This window comes from Pinus tabuliformis, chromosome 3_1 (assembly GCF_031772625.1).
Source record: "Pinus tabuliformis cultivar Carrire ecotype Pingquan chromosome 3_1, CPIR1, whole genome shotgun sequence".
Taxonomy (NCBI): domain Eukaryota; kingdom Viridiplantae; phylum Streptophyta; class Pinopsida; order Pinales; family Pinaceae; genus Pinus; species Pinus tabuliformis.
Genome location: NC_142301.1, coordinates 232529230 through 232549592, shown reverse-complemented (window position 1 = coordinate 232549592; position 20363 = coordinate 232529230). Strand labels below are relative to the sequence as shown.

The 20363-nt window shown below is 39.0% G+C and overlaps 1 protein-coding gene across 4 annotated transcripts in view; it reads right to left on the bottom strand.

The window, feature by feature from the left end:
* The window catches only part of LOC149186655 (uncharacterized), a 158196-nt gene that overhangs the window by 72414 nt on the left and 65419 nt on the right, over window positions 1–20363 (bottom strand). For all 4 annotated transcript variants that reach the window (XM_089411080.1, XM_089411079.1, XM_089411078.1 and 1 more), the window contains exons 6-7: window positions 14893–15067; window positions 14609–14665 (exon numbers count right to left, since the gene is read on the bottom strand). In XM_089411080.1, the coding sequence (XP_089267206.1) occupies window positions 14609–14665; window positions 14893–15067 (232 nt within the window). The remainder of the gene's footprint in view (window positions 1–14608; window positions 14666–14892; window positions 15068–20363) is intronic.

Genomic DNA, 20363 nt, shown 5'->3' with positions numbered 1-20363 from the left:
TCCCTTCCCAAAGAGATAAGTTACTAAAAGCTATTCAAGGTCCTCAATTAAATATTTCTCAACAGAAGACCCAGGAAGTTGACTATCACGATGCTCCCATATATTTGCAAAGCTTAGATGCGGATAACAAAGATCACCAGCCTTTCTTTATCACCTTGTTGGTTAATGGATATAAATTGAATAATTGCATGTTGGATTCTAGTGCGTCAGCTTGTGTCATGACTAAAAGGATCATGGAACAGCTTAACTTAAGAGTTTTTAGACCCTACTATAATATATGTGCCATGGATTCTAAGAAGATTGAAGTGCATGGTTTGATCAAAGATTTACAAGTTCATCTATCAGTTTACCCAAACATCATGATTGTTATGGATATTGTTGTTGTTGATGTGCCTGATGCCTGGGGTATGCTTTTATCTAGAAAGTGGGCCTTTGATCTAGGAGTAAGTATTCAAATGAATTGGTCATATGCTATGATTCCTTCTCCTAGAGGTGATGGTTTTGTAAGACTTAATAGGGAGCCCGAAAGAAAATTCCATGTTGAAGATCCTAAGAAACCTCACAACGAGATAATTAAAGAACAATCTGACATTGGGAATTACGCTATCATGTCTAATATCATAATTCCTCCTGATGATAAGATTAAGGATCTCAATGATAAAGTTTGGCACATGTACTTTGATGGCGCATCGTCTAGGCATGGTAAAGGTGCAGGGATAGTGCTTAAATCTCCCCTTGGTCACATTTTCAAGTTTGCCTATCGATTAGAACTTGAAGCAACCAACAATGTCGCTAAATATGAGGCTTTATTATTGGGTCTTTAATTGGCAAAATCTTTGAGAATTAATTTGCTTAGCATTAAGGGGGATTCTGATTTGATTATCATGCAGCTTAAAAATAAATTTACATGTAAAAATCACAAATTAAGGAATTATCGAAATGTTGTGTGGGATACTTTGGAACACTTTGATGCCCTTGACCTTGAAGCTATCCCAAGAGAGCATAATAGTTTGGCGGATGAACTTGCCGTAGCTGCTACTACCTTCCAGTTATCTAATGAGCTAATTAAGGATAAGATCAAAATGGAAGTTATATTTAGACCGTCTGTTCCAGATAACTCAGAGCATTGGCAAGTCTTTAATGATGAAAAGCAAGTGATTCGTTTTCTTGATAGTCTGGATGAGTTTGAAGATTTTCGGATAGATTCTGAGGAGGATGGATCTGTTGATCATGAGCATATCATAAATCCTACTCCTAGGAATGTGGTTGCCTTAGAGCAACACTTTGATCGTCATGATGCCACGAAGTTGAGAGAGGAAAATAAAATGGACCCAGGTGAATACCTCGAGATAAACATTGGTACTCCTGCAAACCCAAAGATTGTTAAAATTGGTAAAGGTACTAGTGTGGAGGAAAGAAAAAAGTTAACTAATTTACTTCGCGAGTATCGAGATGTTTTAGCATTCCCTTATGATGAATTAAAAGGCTATAGGGAAGATGTCATGGAACATACTATCCCCTTAAAAGATGAAAATGCTAAACCCTTTCGCCAAAAGCTTAGGCAAATTAATCCTAAGTTAGCCCCTTTGGTTCAGAAAGAGCTTTCAAAAATGCTTGCGGTAGGAATTATCGCTCAAACAAGGCATTCGACATGGTGTTCCAATCTGGTGATTGTTAGGAAAAAGAACGGTACGATAAGGCTTTGTGTCGATTTTCGAAATCTTAATCTAGCATGTAAGAAAGATAATTACCCTCTGCCAAAAATGGAGACTTTGTTGCAAAGAGTAACCGATTCTAGAATGATGTCATTGCTAGATGGTTTTTCTGGGTATAATCAGGTATGATTTAAAAAGGAAGATAGTCACAAAACCACATTCACCACACCATGGGGTACTTTTGAATACATTAGAATGTCGTTTAGATTAACCAATGCCGGGGCTACATTTCAAGGGCTATGGATTATGCCTTCAAGGGGTTAATCAGGAAATTTATTGAAATTTACCAAGATGATCTTACTGTATTTTCTAAAGACAGTATCAGTCATATAAATCATCTTAGGCAGGTTTTCGATAGATGTAGAGAATACGGGATTTCTTTGAATCCAGCTAAGTCTTTTTTTTGGAGTAACCGAAGGGAAATTACTTGGCCATATCATTTGTAAAGATGGAATCAAGATTGATCCTGAAAGAATTGAAGCAATCCAAAAGATTCCTCTTCCTCACAATCTTAAATCCCTTTAGTCCTTCCTTGGAAAGACAAATTTTCTTAGAAGGTTTATTCCAAATTACGTAGAAGTAGCTATAAGCCTATTCAAAGTCTTCTAAAGAAAGATGTAAAATTTGTTTGGCAAGAAGACGGCAAAAAGGCTTTTCAGGAAATCAAATGCGCTATTGCAAGAGCCCCTGTCATAGTGAGTCCCGATTATTCCAAGGATTTCATGATTTTTTCTTTCGCTTCTGAAGATACCATTGCTGGTGTCCTGTTACAAAAGAATAAAGATGGTCACGAGCAGCCTATTGCTTTCATGAGTAGAGCGCTTCAAAATTCCAAATTAAAGTACATTACCATGGAAAAGTAGGCCTATGCTCTGGTCAAGTCTCTTAAGCATTTCAAAACTTATGTGGGTTATTCTAAAATCATTGCTTTCGTCCCACATTCTGTTGTTAAAGATATATTAACTCAAACCGATTGCTTAGGGACTCAGGCTAGGTGGGTTACTAAAATACAAGAATATGATTTGGAGATCAGACCCACCCAGCTAGTCAAAGGCCAAGGTTTAGCTCAAATGTTGACCAAAGGTAACGAAAAAACCCTTGGTTTGTTTTGTCTTAGCGATCTATCTTCGCCTAAGTTGCAAAGATTAGGAGAGCATGAGTGGTACAAGGACATTGTTTACTATTTGATGAATCTTACATGTCCTAACCATTTAGTTGCTCATAAGAGAAGGGCTCTTAGACTAAAAGCCACTAAGTATTGCCTTATGAAGGATGGCCTTGGATGGAGAAATCCTGAGGGCATAGTACTTAGGTGTGTTGATGAAATTGAGTCCAAGAAATTATTCTCTGAGTTTCATTCAGGATTTTGTGGTGGTCACTATGCTGATAGAACTACCACCCACAAAATTCTGAGAGTTGGTTATTATTGGCCTTCAATTTTTTCTAATGTGCATAAGTTTGTTAGAACTTGTCAAGCCTGTCAACTGTTCACTGGGAAACAGAAGCTTGTTTCCCTACCCTTACAACCTGTCATTATGGAGGCACCTTTTCAACATTAGGGTCTGGACTTCATCGGGAAGTTCCATGAAAATTCTAGCAATGGATACTCATGGATTTTGACTGCTACTGATTATTTCACTAAATGGGTTGAAGCCATTCCTGCTAAGAATGCCACTGAAAAGGTTATTATGGATTTCATTGAAAATAATATCATTACTAGATTTGGTGTCCCTACTAAGATCACTACTGACAATGCCAAAGCTTTTAGTTCCTCAGAGTTTTCATCTTTCTGTTTCAAGTATGGCATTGTCTTGTCTCATTCATCAAATTACTATCCTCAGGGTAATGGTCTGGCTGAATCAAGTAACAAGAATCTCATAACCATTATCAAGAAGATAGTAGGAGATAATAAGAGATCATGGGATAGAAAAATCAAGTATGCTTTATGGGCAGATAGGATCACTAAAAAGAAAGCTACTGGTAAATCTCCCTTTGAATTAGTTTATGGCTTGGATGTAACCTTACCTATGCGCCTGAAATTCCTAGCTTATTAGCTCCTTCAGCATTTTTCTACTAATAAAGATGTCGTTCAAAATAGAATAGATCAGATTGTGGAGTTAGATGAAGCTCGTAGGACAGCTTTTGATCCTATATGTAAAAATCAAGAAAAGCTTTGATAAATCCTCTCGATCTAGATCTTTGCAGGTTGGAGATATGGTACTTCTTTGGGATCGCAAGAATGAAAAACCAAAAAAACATAAGAAGTTCGACAGTTTGTGGCTGGGACCGTACATCATCCGAGACATTGTTCGACCAAACTCATTCCACTTGAGCAGATTGGATGGTGAACCACTTGATTTACCTGCAAATGGCCAAATGCTCAAGCTGTTCTTCAAAGATGATATCTAATGCCATGGGGCATCCTCTATATTGTATTTCTAACCTTACTCCTTGTTTTTTCAGTGTTTTCATTTCTGTTTTAGGATTAGATTTACTTTTCAATGTTCATGTTACTAGATAGTTAATAAATGAAGAGCTTATATCTTTCATGTGCTTAATGTTATATGATGATTTTTTGGATGGACGCTACTTATGTTTTAATGTGTGTTGCGTGGATGCAGATTCTGGTTTCTCACATTCCTACAGTGCAGCAACATGTCCCCAAGTAGAGCCAGATGTTGACCACTATGTGTCAACTACCCATAGCAATACACCCCCTTTTTCGCAAAAGGGACAGCGCAGGATCAACATGTCCGTGCCATTCGACAGTTATCGTCGACCAGATCATGTTATGTTGTAAACCCAGTCTGCATGTGTAAACTGTAAATAATCTTAGCAGATCTGAGTCATGTATGTAAACTGCCTAGGCAAACCTAATTTTCTAGTGATAATCTACGTTCCGGAAGGTTTTTTGTCTCATCGATCCATGATCGGCAGAGTTTTCCTTTAAGCCTAACCCCAAAGCTGGAATGAATTTTGTCATTAGAATCTTAGGGGAATCCTAGTGTGCTTCGAGTCTATGTAAAAGTAATTTGGAAATAATTCTAACTATTTGGTTAGGTTATTACAAATTGCTTGATCTGCTAGATTATATTTGTCGCAGAACTGGGTGGTTTATGAGGGTCTATGTCAAATGGGTTTTCCCCCTTGAGATGTAAAATTGTAAAAGTCATGATGTAAAGTGTCTTGAGTGTTAGAAAATGTTTTATCCCCTCATAAGTCCTAAGTCCTAGGTCCTAGGTGATTTTTCCAAAGGCTAAGTTCGAGGATCCAAAATTTAAAAAAAAAAAAAAAAAATTAATAATAATAATAATAAAAACAATACAAAATAAAAGATATAGATAATAAAAAATAAAATTAAAAAATATCTAAAAAAGGAAAAATAAAATTTGAAAAATAAATTAAAAAAGATGAATAAAAATTTGAAAAATAAAATAAAATAATAATAAGTCAAAATTTTGAGGAAATAAATGCAAAATTTTAATTTTTAATATATTAAAATGCATTTAAAATTTTCGATGGATGATATTGAAAGGGATTTTGATCCTCATCGACGGTCGAGATTAGTTTCACATGGATCACTCGAACTAGCCGTTTGGATTTTTTCCTTTAAATAGGGTGTTAGGGGTCATTTGAGATCATTCGATCTGTGAGTCTTGTGCTGAAGAAAACTCTCTTGTAATCTTTTTCTAGTGCAATAAAAAAAGACTTTGGCGTTGAAATCTTGCTGGTGTTACTCTTCTGAAATGCTATAAGTTGTTTCATTTTTCTGCATAAATTTAATTTCAGCCATTGGTAATAGCTTGATGAAGAGTGATGTTGAACACAGGTATCTTGTTTACTCATTAGGGTTTGAATGGTAATAGAATTTCTAAAAATAATGGCAGGTATCTCCATTGGATTTGGATTTTAGTATTGTTTTTTCCCTCTTTATTGATAGAGGAAGTGAGTTGTGCAGGAAATCTAGATTGTAAAGATCAACGGGCGTTTGGGGAAGTTCTCGGTTGAACCAGCCAACTCCCGGAAAGCATTTTCTGAAGAGCCCAACCAATTTCGATTCTGGGTCTATCATTTAAATTTATCTTTTGAATGCATGAGAGGTTTTCTGAAGTGTCTCATAATAAATCTAAAGTTCTGAAAATATTTTTGTGGATTATTGGCAAATCTGGCTACTTAGAGTCATAAATTTGTAAATACTGTAATTATTTAGGGTTTTTAGGGTTTTAGTTTTAATTCTTGCATAGATTGTTTCTAGTTTTCAATTTTTGTTATTGCAAGTCGCAGATCGGAAGAAAACATTTTGTCTGAAGCCAGATCTAGGCCATGGAGGGTAAGATCTGGCCTAAGATTCAGTCCTGGCAAGAATATTTACTTCATATCTGGAAAATTTTGCAGGGTTTTCATCAAGCAATCCGAAACAGAAAGATTTAAGATTTTAATTAAGTTTTCTGAAAATCACTTGTTCAAGGGTTTCTGAGCCACTGGTTTCAATTTATCTGCTGCCCAAGCTGTTGTACCTGTGTTTTTTGAAGCCCCCCAGGCGTCCCTCAAGCTGCAACACTGGCCATCAAATCTTTCACGCTGCCCATTTATGCCCAGTGAGTCTCCCTTTCCATTCACACAGTCTCAAACTCCAGTGTTCAAACCTACAAGGAATCGAATTTTTCTTTCACGCTGCTTCATTTCTGAAATCTCTCCCTCTGATACCCTGGTCATTACTGTTAAAGTTGCCATCAAAATACCCACGCAGCTCAGAAAATTCACGCAGCTTTGTCCTCTCCACCTCCACGCAGCTGCCTCTGCTCCACGCATACCTGCACACACAGCAAGTCAACGAATCCATCAAACTCCTCTACGTATCCATCTTTTTGCTCCATTAACCGTGCGTGAAACCCATCTGCAACGCATCTGCAGCAATATATACGCTTTTGCGTGCGTTCATACCTCAGCCCTTCAAACCCGCAACTCCTTGTCTGCTGCCCGCACGTTCCATCGCAGCTTCCATTCTCCCATCGCTACCTTCTGTCTGTCATCGAAGCACTCTTTTGCAGCCCATACCTATCACGTTCCTCTTCACACTATTCGGTCGCCTGCGTGTTGCTCCTCACCTACAATATATTTATTTTTCGTCCTACTCTTCCCATTGAATCTTCGCGGGCCTGCACACGCCCATGCACAACGCAAATAACCAAAAAAAAAAATTGTAACGTATACGACGTGGATAAAATTTGGGTTTTTTTTTTATATGTGTTGGCCAGTTTTAGGATAGGTTTGTTTAATTTAGATTCAGATATGAGTTCTTTTTAGTTAGGTTTCAATTTTAGATTAAAGTTTAGTTTTATTTTTGGTTTAGCCGTTAGCTCATTTTAGTTTTAGATTCATTAAATTTTTGTTTTAGTTTTAGACTTAGATTTCTTTAAAATATTAGATTTAATTTTTTAAAGTTTGATTTTAAAAATAACATCAAAAAAATCATAAAAATTAAAAATTAAAAAGGCATAACAAAAAAAAAAATAGTTTTCTTTTATTTTAGATTTAGATTAGTTTAATATTTGATTTTTTAAGTTAGGTTTTAGTTTTAGTTTATTCTCTTTTTCATTTAGTTTAGTTTAGTGTTAATAATTTTAAGTTTCATTTTTTTGGCTTAAGTTTTGTTTTGTTTTATTCAAAATATATAAAAAATTTGAAAAGGATTAACTAAAAAAAAAAAAATTGAAAATTCCTTTTTGTCTTTTGTGGTATTTGTGTTCCACTTCTCTATAGTTAAATACGCTTAAATGTTTATTTGAAGATTAACTATTGAAAAGTGGTGGATTATTGTGTGAACTGGTCAGCATTTAAATTTTATGGTCATTTAAAGAATTTGATTTTCTTTTCTTTGAAGTTTAACTACTGGAACATTGTTAAAGCATTGTGCATTTATTGGATATCTTGCATTGCTTGGGTTATTTGATGATAAATGATTGTTTTACAAGGCTCATATTTCTACAATATTTAATAAATAATCATTTAATAATTAACTCCATAAAGAACTGGTACATTAATCTCTAAAATCAATCAGGTGCTAAATTGCCTTGCTGTGTCTCCAACCCAACTGGTCCACAATTGGTCTTCCTTTATCCCATAAGGTCTACCCCACTTAGCCTCAGGAGACAGCTTAAAAGGAGGGATCGGGAATAAGGGTGACAGCCCCCAGTCTGAGCGTTGTCGCACTACCTGGACAATCTGTGCGACAACACACCTGAAATTACATGCTTTGCAATTGTAACTTGGAAATTTACTTTTACATCCATCACGTTGTAGCACTCAAAGTTCCATGGAGGATTCATCAATTCATTCACCAATGCTAGTTGAGATTCAGTGTGCTTGCATGGATGATTCTATTCAATCTACTATCATTCAGTTGGATGCATGCCACATTTGATGCTTTGGAAATGATTTAGGATACATGCAAGAGTCTCTAGGTGCTTCAAAGGTGCATGTGGAGTTTGTGGTCAGTTTGCATCAACATCCATGCAAATCAAAGACACTGTTATTTTTAGCAGTTGGTGTTCCAATGTTTGCATGTTGGGTTTGTCAAAACATCCTGGTTCCTTGGTATCATGCAAGTCGAGGGAGGTCATTTTCAGCAACATGTCAATTTTTTGGTAATACAGCTATTTTTAGCAATTGAGGTTGTACATCTTCCATGGAAAAACAACCCACATATTCTCGATCCTTTAAAGCACACGGCTACGATGATCCTATTACACACCAAAAGTGGGTGACCCCATAGGGAAAATTTTCTCCTAGAGCTCTCTTCAACTGGCAGCCAGTAGCCCCTAACAGCCACCACTGTAGCCGATACATTGTGTCGTTTGATCTCCGCTCCCTAGATTAGTCATATGCCCCCTCATCCATCTGTCGAGAGTGTATGTCAGAAGATGGGCAATCCAACCCAAAAGGTATGTTTTTCATTGTGCAATTGTGAAAATTCCTATCCTCAAGGAACCCCTACTGCAACAAAACTGAATTTACTTCTCCTACTTGATTTTAATATGCATTATCAAGTTATTTTCTGAAAGATACTAAACTAAATTACTTCTGCAGCCTACACCAATTTAACTTGATTACATGAAACAAGAAACTGAGCAAAGAACAAGATACATAGGACACCGTTATTTTTGGACAAAATAGTCCCCAGAAAAACCCAATGCGGGAAAACCGATGCAGCAGCTCTGAGGGTTTTATATTATTAAGCAATAGTTTTGAATACAATGTTGGATGCCCTCCCGACAATCCAGTTACAGAGAAAAATGTAATGGCGGAGAACTGAGTGAGATTACCTCACTTCACCAGGTAGTCTCCGGCTGATCCAGCAATAGAACTGCCTAACCCTGACTATCTCTGCATTGGCCCTGCATAGGCCCTATGTCAACCTTACAGGCTCTGCGTCATCCCTGTGTTGTCTCTTCTACCTCCTGGAGTTTTTGCGTCAACGTCTCTCGACTGTTTCGGTAGCTCCCCGACAGTTCCGAATTTTTGCGTGAGGGCAGCTTCTCCTCTGTGTTGGCTCTCCCTGGTTCAGCATTAGGCCTGCATGGGCCCAGACTAGCCCAGCTTCAGTCCCTCCAGGTGTTGCGCTACCTCCACTAGTGGCTCTCCACCTCTCTGTCCAGTATTCCCAAACTATCCCTGCCCCTTTGCTGCAGAATGATCACTTAGTTCGAATTTCTCAGCTTCCTAGCCCCAGAAATTTCGAACTCTAGATCAATTCTTCTCTTGGTGTTTCTTTCTAAATAAACCCCCAACCTCCTTATACTTTTCTCATTGAGACTTCAATGGCCGAGATTAAGTCTCTAATCAACGAAGAAGAATAAAACTTGACTTTATCTGCTTTCTAGAACATTCTCACCCATATTTTGATTAATACCCATTAATACTTTAATTTTCCTAAATTTAGACTTAGGAACCCAATTAAAAATATTAATTACTTTAATAAAATACAATCCAGGTGGAATTTCACCAAACGGTTTATGGGTTCTTTGGAACTCATGTGTCTTAGCCTCTCCACCAATTTTCAAGGCTAGAGCACATCCGATACTACCAAAAACTAGCACTCCCTCTTAGCGAGGAATGTGCTCTAGCAACAATGTCCAACTGCATGTTGCTCTGTCTCTGAAGCATCTCCTTTCCGCATTGTTACTGCCACCAACACTGTGTTGCTGCTGCTACTGTATTGCTACCCATGACACCGCCACTGCCACTGTTGCATCTGTGCTACAGCTCCCTCTGCATCTGCTACTAACATTGCCATTGTTAGCTCCGCACAGCGTCATTTTCCAATTGCTGCTGCTCAACAACAGAAAAGCATCCCAAATTTCTGAACTAGTGTGTTCAACATAATACCATGTGAATGTTGGAATCTGACTGCTACTAGTCTCTGACCCTCTGAATCTTTTGTGTTGTTGTTGGCTTCTGCACTGTGCCATCTACACTGCTGCCAACCTTGCTCTGCGTTGATCAGTCTTTGGTCTCAGGCTACTGCATCTGTCTTTCCAATCAACCCATTGTATCATCTGTCACTAAGACCATCTCGCTACTGTTGAATCTTTGGGCGCCTGTAGCAAGGAATTGATCCAAGAGGTGGGTTCCTCAAGGATCCTGCACACATTTAGTCCTCATGACTACAGTTCTATACCGCCCGATTTCCATCCTAGAGATGCGTGGGCACTCATGGCAAACTCATCTTCGTCAATTTTTGCTAGAGTAGCCTTAGGATCATGTTTCTCATCTTTATTCTTTTGCTTCAAAGGACACTAGGATGCAAAGTGGCCCATCTCGCCACATCTGAAACATTTCACCTTCGAAATGTCCTTCCGCTTCTGCTTCTACTGTCCCTTTGATGCTAGAGCTGCATTCTCCTCCTCCTCCTTGGTCTTCGTGCCACTCCCACTGCTACCATTGAGGTTGACCTTAACTAGATCCCTCCTTAATTCTTCCTGTTGAAGGGCTGCCCACATCTCCTCCCATGAAGGTAGTCTTTCCCTGCCCAATATACTTTGGACGAAGACTTGCCATTCATCCGAGACTCCATTCAGGGTTGTCCTTACCATCGCGGTAGACTGAGGAGTAGACCCCACTGCAACAAGCTAGGTCTCTGGTGTCCTGAAGACGTTGAAAATAGGAGTTAACCCATTCTCCCTTCTGCATCAATGTCCACTGCAACTTTTGTTCTAAGTACATCTTCCGTTGTTCGAAAGAACCTTCATACAGTGAAGACAAAGCTTCCCACATTTCTCGGGCTGTATCTTTGCCCTGCAAGTGTGAGACCACATGATCTCGAACTCCATCGAGTATGAACCTCTTCACCTTTCCCTGCTCGGCCTTGTACTTCTTCTTCTGATCATTGTCTGCGGGAACAGCCACAACACTCTTGACATAAGCTTCAAGATCGTACTCCTCCAGAACAACTAAGATTCTGGTCTTGCATATGACATAGTTAGAAGCTCCTTCCAACCTGTCCTGATCTCTGAGCCCATGTGATGCCATCTCACCCAAACTGTCGAACTGACTCCTCTAGTCACTGCACAACACTGGTCTGCTACTCGACAAGTGAAAAATTTGAACTTTTGGCGAGAAAAGTCCTCTGAGGAGAAAATTCCCCTTTTATGTGTCTTCGCTATTTTCCGACGGATTTCTTCCCCAACAGAAACTGTGCGTTTCAAACATTGCGCTAAGGCTCTATATCACTCCCTCTGCCTCTGCCTCTGCCTCGGAGGTGTTGCCACTTCTGCTAAGATAGATGCTCTCACGAAGAGGTTAGAGGAGGAGGACTTTGCTATGATCTCTCATTTCTTGCAGGGTACTATTGATAAGGTTGGATGGTACGTGGACAATGGTGTGTCGAAGCATATGACAGGGTCACAAGATGTTTCTAAGACTCTAGTTGAGTGGTACTCAAAGTTGCACATGGTGTTGGGTGACAAGAGTCAAAAGGAGATCCGAGGATCGAGAGTTGTGCCATTTAGAATGGACACAGGAGTGATGTGAGTCCAAGATGTAAGTTTGTATTAGGACTCAGATATAGCGTGATTTCTGTCTCGATGATCAAGAGGAAGGGATTCGAGGTCTTGTTCCAAGATGGGATGGCAAGACTCAAGCCCAGAGGCTCTAGATCTGCAAGTATTGTACTTGGAGTTAGAGAGCATGGTCTATACAGGCTAACGGGTAAGCCTATGGACCATGGGAAGAAAAAGAAGGAGCAAGTGCAGGTTCCAAAGAAGCAGTTGCAGGTGCAGGCTTCAGAGCAGGTATAGGTTCCCGAGAAGAAGATCCAGGTTCTAGAGGCTCAGAGGGATACAAGTTCTAGTAGGATCTTGCAGATTCAAAGGAAGACTTTGCAACCCAAGAAGAATGTGTGGTCAATGGGGAGCAAGGGTGCTTCCACATCTGGCAAGAAGGAATCATGGAGGGATTGGAAAGTGATACAGGAGAAAAAGAAGAAGCAGGATACTCCCAATGACAGCGACACTTCTGAGAGAGGCGTAGTTCATGCTACAAGGATTGTTGTAGTGGTAAGAGCTAAGAGTTGGGCAAGTGTTGCAAGTAGTGATGATGATGATGAGTTACTTCCTAGTCTTGGAAGTACCTCCCTCGCTAAGAGGGAGTGTTCATTTTTGTGTAGCTTGGGAGGTACTCCAAGCCCTAGGGTTCAGGGTTTGGAGGGCAAAGCGCCACAAGAGTCACTTGTGGGCTTGGAACCCAAGGTTGGGGTTTTGCACCCATTGTGATTTGGGCCAAAACCATGGACACATTTCAACATGTGATGGATGAGGATGATAGCTCTCATCGAGACGAATCCGACGCAACGAAAATCATCCGATTCCGAGTTGTAGAAATGGAGTTATGAATTTTTGAAGGTTATGTGTGGGCATGATGGCACAAGGTCAAGGTCGGCTTGATGTTAATAAGCCTTGTGACAGGTTGTCTAGCCCTATGATGACGTTTTGAGGAGCCCTTGTATGTGGTATAAATAAAAGGTGAGTGTGAGACCATTTCTCACATCCAAAAGTGCAACACAAGCATAAGAAGAAGCTCGTTGGAGGAGAAAGAGATTTTTTGTTTTGGGCCGCAGGTAGGAGGGCATTTCAACAAGAGAAAGAGGCTGCGTAGGAGCCTTTTCATGGTTGTTGAGGGGCCATTTTACACCTACATGTAGGTTGAGTAAGCAGAGGAGGACACAGGTCTGATTGGGGCACATTTTAGGGACAGGCATCTCTGTTTTGTGCAGCCGCAAAGCCTTGAAGACTGGTGTGCTAGGCTGCAAGCCTTAACACCTCAGGATAGGCATGCAAAGGGCTGTTTGAGGGCTAATTAGTGCCCAGAACTTCAGCGTAGAGGCAGAGTATGCTTGTGAAGGGAAGCCGCAGCAAATGAAGGGACTGTGTGGGTATTTTGTTAGGGTTGTTGCAGCATGTTAAGTGTTCTAACCAGGAACAGTCAGGGACAACTGTGATATATCAGACTTGGAGCAGTATTTGTCTTGTGTTGGGTCATAGTATTGACCAGTTTTGGATCAGAATTGATTGGAGCCTATAAGTGCCATGTGTGGAGGTTGACTTGGGCAGTTGGAGACCTCAACTAGGAGCAGAACTTATAGTGAAGTGTTGGCTGCCATTGGACTGGTGGAGGGCAGCGTTTTGGCTACCCAAAGTAACCCTTGACAAGCCATCATAAAGTGACGTTGACACCTGAAGGACGAAAGAGGCTAATAGAAGGCAGTTTGGAGCTCAGGTATTGGCCAGCCTAGAAAGCAGATTGGATCAGCCCATGTTCATTGCAGCAGAAGCGACTTGCAGCAGCGATAGGTGGCAGCCCTCCTGGAGACTCTGTGTTGTCCTTTGATGGACTAAGGGGCAGCTAGAGAGCAGAACGGGAGCAAAGGACTGGCAAGACGAGATACGACATATCGTCTGCAACATGATTGTCACTGTATCTTGTATTCCATAGACTGTTGCATTATTCAGATTGGTCTAATATAACGAAGCTTGGGTTGTACATTATTGTACAATATTTTGTTAAAAATTGTGTATACTTGTGCATATGTGATTTACTGCTTTATATTTTCTGCTGTGCAAAGTAATTCTTAATGAGATTCTTGGTTTGGTAGCGTCAGCGATTCTAAGATTCTATCCTAGACCCAAGATCGTGGAAATTCAACACTTCTGGCATACTTTTCTATGGTTTTCGATGATATGAATGAAGTACTGCACATCTAACATAATTACCTCCATAACACTACTTAGGCAATCACATGATAATGAACAAATCATGTCATAAATAAAGAACCATACCATACCCTAAAAGAATAAGAGGGATGAAACATTAATAATGTACATAAAATTAACGATTATAAAATAGACATTCCCAGGCGATCTAAATGTAAGTATCACATTGTTTAAACCAGTGACATCACTATCCATGGGCCAGCTACAACTATTCACCCAAATAACTACTAACTATGCAGGATTTGAGGTATGTAACAATGTAACACAGTTGTACAGACTACAAATGTAAACATTTTATCCATAGTATTTCTCATATCTTCTCCATTTTTCTCCCTCTCATATATGATTCGATTAATTTAATTCGAATGAAATGCACATTAGCAACAGAAAATTAATAAAACACAGGAAAATCCCGTATGACGCTACAATCTGCTTTTCATATATTTATTCTGCAAGTTAGTCTGGTCAATCCTTTTTCAAAACAAAAACCCTCAACAGTAATGTAGTTAATTCCATACTTGATATCACTTATACCGTATAGTTGTTGAATGAGTTTAACATGTGTGCATGTGTGTGTGTGTGTGTGTGTGTGAGAGAGAGAGAGAGAGGAGATACGAATCTTACCAATAAATAACTTCTCATATTCCATGACCTTATCTAGCTTTTGCTTCAACCCAAACACTGTATAAAATTTAAATTAGCTTAATTAAGACTTGCATAGAACTGTGGCTGACTGCAGTCTAGATTGTTTATAATTTTCCAAGTATCGTGCCACCAAAATAAGCTAATCAGTCAATATCCTTTTTAGTGAAGCTCAATTTTGTACACATTTCCTTGTAACCAACTTACAGTCAACTGACCTTAAAATTTTGAGAGAAGGAAAAGTTTGAGCATTATAAATAACTTGCCTTCGTCTTCCTTACCCCGGAGCATCTGGCAGGTTTCATCTATAGCAAGTTTCACACAAATAACTTCTCTTTCTACTGCCTCAAGCAAGGCCAAGTTCCTACTCAACTTTCCCTTTAAAAATGCAAGCATACTTTCTTTTGTATCAATATCACGCTTCAGTTCATAATTCGATGCCTGCATAATACTTACCAAATTTAAGAAAATGTTTCAAGAATGTTGTAATCAGTTTACTGAAAGATATTACAGTTCCTTTAATTAAGGTAGAACTTTTCCAAAATCCAAAGGCATGTTTCAGTTCTCACCAGAATATGACAAAAACTCGGTTTAGAAAAGATATTGTCCAGGCCAAGAAAGCTCAAAACATGATCACAGAAATTTCATACATACGTACAAGCATGCATCTAATGTATTAAATTATGTATTACAAAAAGAGAAACATGAAAAATTATAGTTGAAATTTTACCAACTCCAAATCTGCAAAGCAATAGGATGCAGATAAAGCAAGACACAAGCATATCTGCTGCAGAATAGAATCGGAAAAGCAATAATCATTTCTAGGATTATCAGAAAGCTTTTTTGGTCCTCTATGTTTTCACTGTCCACCCAACTTGTAATGAAATTTATGGGAAGCTACATCAAATGTTTCCAATTTTTGCAAAAGAATTCAAGAAGAGATGCACATACTTGTTTTCATAAGCTTTGGACCATAAAATGGATTTTCAGTTAGAATTTTATTTATGAACCATCATACCAAAATGTTAACCGCCAGAAAGACTTCAAACAATGACAATTTTTTCAAGTGTCTGGTAGGTAAAAGGGCTGCCAATTTATCTGCAGAGAAGTTGTCTGCTACAATTCCAGAAGATGAAAAAATCAATGTCACATTTATGGTATCGGTGAATATCTCACCAAGGGTCCATAATATAACTTACTGGAAAATCAAGGAAAATATTGGAAAATATGAGAGCTTGGAAAAACTAAAAGAATACAAAAATAATTATTTTTCCCCTTTTTTAAACATTAAAGCAGCAACAACATCAACAAACTTTGTTGCATAATGTAATAACCCTTTAATTAATTTATCTAAAATTCCTAGAAGTTTTATTATGGATTTTCTTCAGGAAAATAAACCATGATTTTGCTGAGAAATTCAACTCACTCATAAAATCACTTGTCATAATCTCAAGATCTAATATCTTCTTGAATGGTTAATATTCTTTGAATTGCTCATTGGACTTGGGCATATTCGCATTTCTTGTTCTTTCACATTAGGATTGGAGATCTAATTGTTCTACATGAAATTGGCATTGTGATAATTTGTTGTCATAAATTCAAGAGTTGCTAATTGTGTTTAAAGAACATTAATCATCTAAATTTTCAATCTCTTGAGCAATTGTTTATTGGTACACTTTTCATTCTTGTATTGTCTCTAAAGAACCTTGACTAATTGTTCTAAGTAATATCGTGGATAAGGGATCTAATTTTTCTTATTCACCATTACTGTACACTTTTCATTCTTGTATTGTCTCTAAGAACCTTGACTAATTGTTCATGGCTGATCTATTACGATAATCTAATTCTATCTTTGACATATTGGTGAATTGTTATAAAGAGCGTTAATTTTGTCTTTTATTTAGTGCTTGAGCAATTAATCTTGTCTTTTATTGGTTACATTGAATATATCTTTTGGGCACTATTGAATTTGAGCACTCTATTTTGTGGTTGAGATTATCCTTCATTCGTCATTTAAGTACTCTTTTGTCACATCTACAAAGCATTTTTCATCTTGCATTTGCATCCTAGGAACAGTCTTGCATTAATTAACGAACCTCCAAGCCTAAGCTTGGTTGATAGAAAGATAGAACCACCCTTCATCTTGTAGCTTGCAAACGATAGACCCTCTCTAGTGGTTAACATGATGACCTTGTAGTCATCAGAGCCACAATCTCTGCAGCGCCAGAGGCATTGGGTAGTTAGATTTCAAGGAGAGGTATCATTAACCAAGCCATTGTTTGCTTCACCTTGACTTCTCTCTACAACTTACTTTAGAGACTAGCCTCAAAACAGCTAAGGATTAAGGGATTCACCTAGCTAGGCATTTAACTAAAATAAACCAAGACTTTGCACCCCACCTAGGCTACAGGATTTGCATAGCATATAGGATAGCAAAGCATCTTCAAGCAGCAACTATTCATCCCGTCATTTGGTATATAATTTATATAAAGAAAGTATTTGACTCCATAAGGCACTGGTCTCACGCAATAATCTAATCTAATCTCTAAAACTTGCTAAATCAACCAAGTGGCTAGGCCATTCAATTGTGTCTCGTAGATTTGTTGGTTGCCAACAAATCTCACATTCTCACATTCCATAGGGACTACCCCCCATAGCTTGTTGTTGGGAGATAGCTAGAATGGAGAGGGTAGGGATCAGAGTGACCACACCCCCTGAGTTGTTGTCGCATCGTGCCTGTACAATTTGAACAACAAATTTTTTGGCGCTATTTCCGAGGATAGATTTTTTCTATTCCCCTTTTCACGACATCCTTCTTTTTACATCATTTTGTGATCTTTCATCCTTCATTTTAGCTGGCAAGGCCACAACATTTTTGGCATCATTGTCAGAGATAAGTTCTCAGTGTTTCCACGACATTTTCTCCATCCTTTCATCTTCTCATCTTCATCATCACACCATCTATGTTTCTATCTGCACCTTAGCACTTGAACATTTGAGTTAGTTTCATGTCTGGGTGGCGACTCCACTTATTCATCCATTCACAAGAGCTCATACTAGAAGAAATATTGTTAGTTTTTGTAGCTTCAGATGTGTTCTAGCCACGAAATTTGGTGGAAATGCTAGAATACATGAAATCTTTGAAACCCAGAAATAATTTTTGGAAATTCCACCTAGAGATGACTTAATTAGATTATTAACCATTTTTTTAATGTTTCCTAAGTCTAAACTTAAGAAAACTGGTTAATTAATCAAAATTAATTAAGTCAAGGTGAGAATTCTCTAGAAACTCACACGGATCGATTCAAAAATAATTTGAGCTATCAATTAAGATTTAATCTTGCTCGCTGGAGTCCCAAACAGGCAGATATAAGAAGGGATCGATGTGGTGATGGAGAACAAACCAAAGTCACTTGGAGAATTCGATTTTCCAGAGTAGTAGCAGTCAATTTCCGGACAGTTCGAGCTTCAATGAGGAAGCATAGAAAGTGAGGGGCAGGGACATTGAGGTTGGAGGAAGATTTCCATATCCAATGAGTGCATTTGCAGAGAGGCAGAAGAGGCATAGTGAGGATGACGCAGGGACTGCGCAATAGCCTCTAAAGGCAGTTCAATTTGTAGATTCGGGAAGTCGTTTCAGCGTTCCCGTGGCAGAAGAATTTTGCAGAGGCGAGAGAAGTGTTTCCATAGTCAGTGGCAAACAGAAGAAGCAACTCAAATTCAGATCCAAGCCATACGAATTAGAGCCTGCGCAGAGCCCACGCAGAGGGTGACGCAGGGCAATTCATAGAGGGTTTTAGAGGTCAGTCTTCAGAGCCAGATTTGCCTGTGGGGTTAGGAAAATTCATCACTAGACTTTTGCCGATCTTTTTTCTCTGCAGGATTTCCAAATTCGGCATCCAGATTATTGTACTCAAATTTCACTGGTGCATAATAATAAAAACCTTGATCGTTGCAACGGTTTTCCCAAGTTGGGTTTTTCCAAGGACATTTGTCCAAAAATAACGCTATCATATTTTTATGTGTGTGTGCTAGTATCTTCTTACTTTCTAGCGCTATTATTTCTGTAGTTTTATTTGTGAAGGTTGCAGTGTGATTTATTTGATATTTGCCATAGCATATATATTGTTAAAATAGTTAACAATTAGAAAAATAAATTCCAGTTACTGCAACAAGATTTCAATTTTGGAATTTTCACATGGTATCAGAGCGTGAGTGATCAGCCGGGAAGCTCAGAAGAGGAGGAAAGAATTTCATTGCTCAAAGGGAGCAACATGCCGAAATTCTAGAGGTTGCGCAGTTCATTGACAGACAAACCAAATCGTTGGGGCAAGAATTCGATATTCAGTTACAAGATTGCAGAAAACTTGAGTTGCTTGAGAAAGTGATTCTAGCAGTCAGAGGGAGCAGCAACAACTCTGATTTCTGCTGAGTAGATTCCTTGGTTGGACGGAGAGAGTTTTGCAATAGCAGAACCAGCATCAGGTGGAAGAGAAAAGCACGCACAACAAAGTGAAAATTTCTCTCAAGGAACTTCAAGTTCCAAAGGTTCGATTTTTTCTAGGAAGATTAGCAGTAGCAGCTAGCAGATTCGCACATTCCAAGCGGGAGTGCGAGTAGCAAAGCAACATCCAAGCAGATGGAAAGGAGTTTTCGACTTGATCAGAGATGGCCACAACAGGGCTTAGAGATCAAGATAGGTTGGATGGAGCTTCCAAATATGTCATCTGGAAGGCTAGGATGTCTTTCTTTTAGATGAATATGGCCTCAAAGCCTACATGGATAATGTGGTGGCAGTTCCCCAGGATGCAAATCAGCTCAAGGAATACAAGAAGGAAATGGCGAGGGCGAAGTGGTTGTTCCTAGATGGAGTCTGGGATCATATACTCTCACATATAGCAGCCAAGGGAACGACCAAAGAGATGTGGAATGTGTGAAAATTTCTGAATCTTTACAAACATAAATCATACTGCAGTTACCGGTTTAACATCTCCTACTTGTTATTTCATTCAACAAGTTATGTAATTAGATAAACAATGATGTAAACAGTACTGCAGACTACACTGACATACAGATCATAAACTGAAACAATAGACGAGACAATCACACAAGGAACAATGTTATTTTTGAACAACACATCCCCAGAAAAACCCAATGTGGGAAAACCATTGCAGCAAATAGAGGGTTTGTATTATTAAGCAAGAAGAATCTAAGTACAACAGGTTGCCTCTCACACCAACTAAACTTACATAGAAATCACGGCAACAAGAAATACATTTGAAGGTTTACCTCGTTCCCCATGTCACAGCTGATTTAATGAGTGATCTGACCCTCCCGGCAAACACTGCGAAGTCCCTGCACAATCACTACGTGGAACAACGTCTTGCTTCTAGAAGACTACATCACCCCTTCGGCTGGATCAATTTGTTGGAAGAAGACTACTATTAAACCCTCCTGTCTCAGAACCTCGCTTCTCCAGCAAAATCTCAGACTTCTAACGAATATTTTGCATTGCCACTACAAGAGACCCTCCTGGCCTGCGTCAGCAATGCGTGAGCCCCTTCCTCGGCTGCGTAAGCCTCTGCGCTGCCCCTCTCTGATGCTACTGCTGCCACTCTACCACGTACTCTTTGGCTCGGAACTCCTTTCCAATCCAAATCTTTGCTTCTGCCCCTCTCACTGCAACTCAGACCACTTGTTCGATTTTCTCAACAAACCTCACCCCAGAAAAATCGAA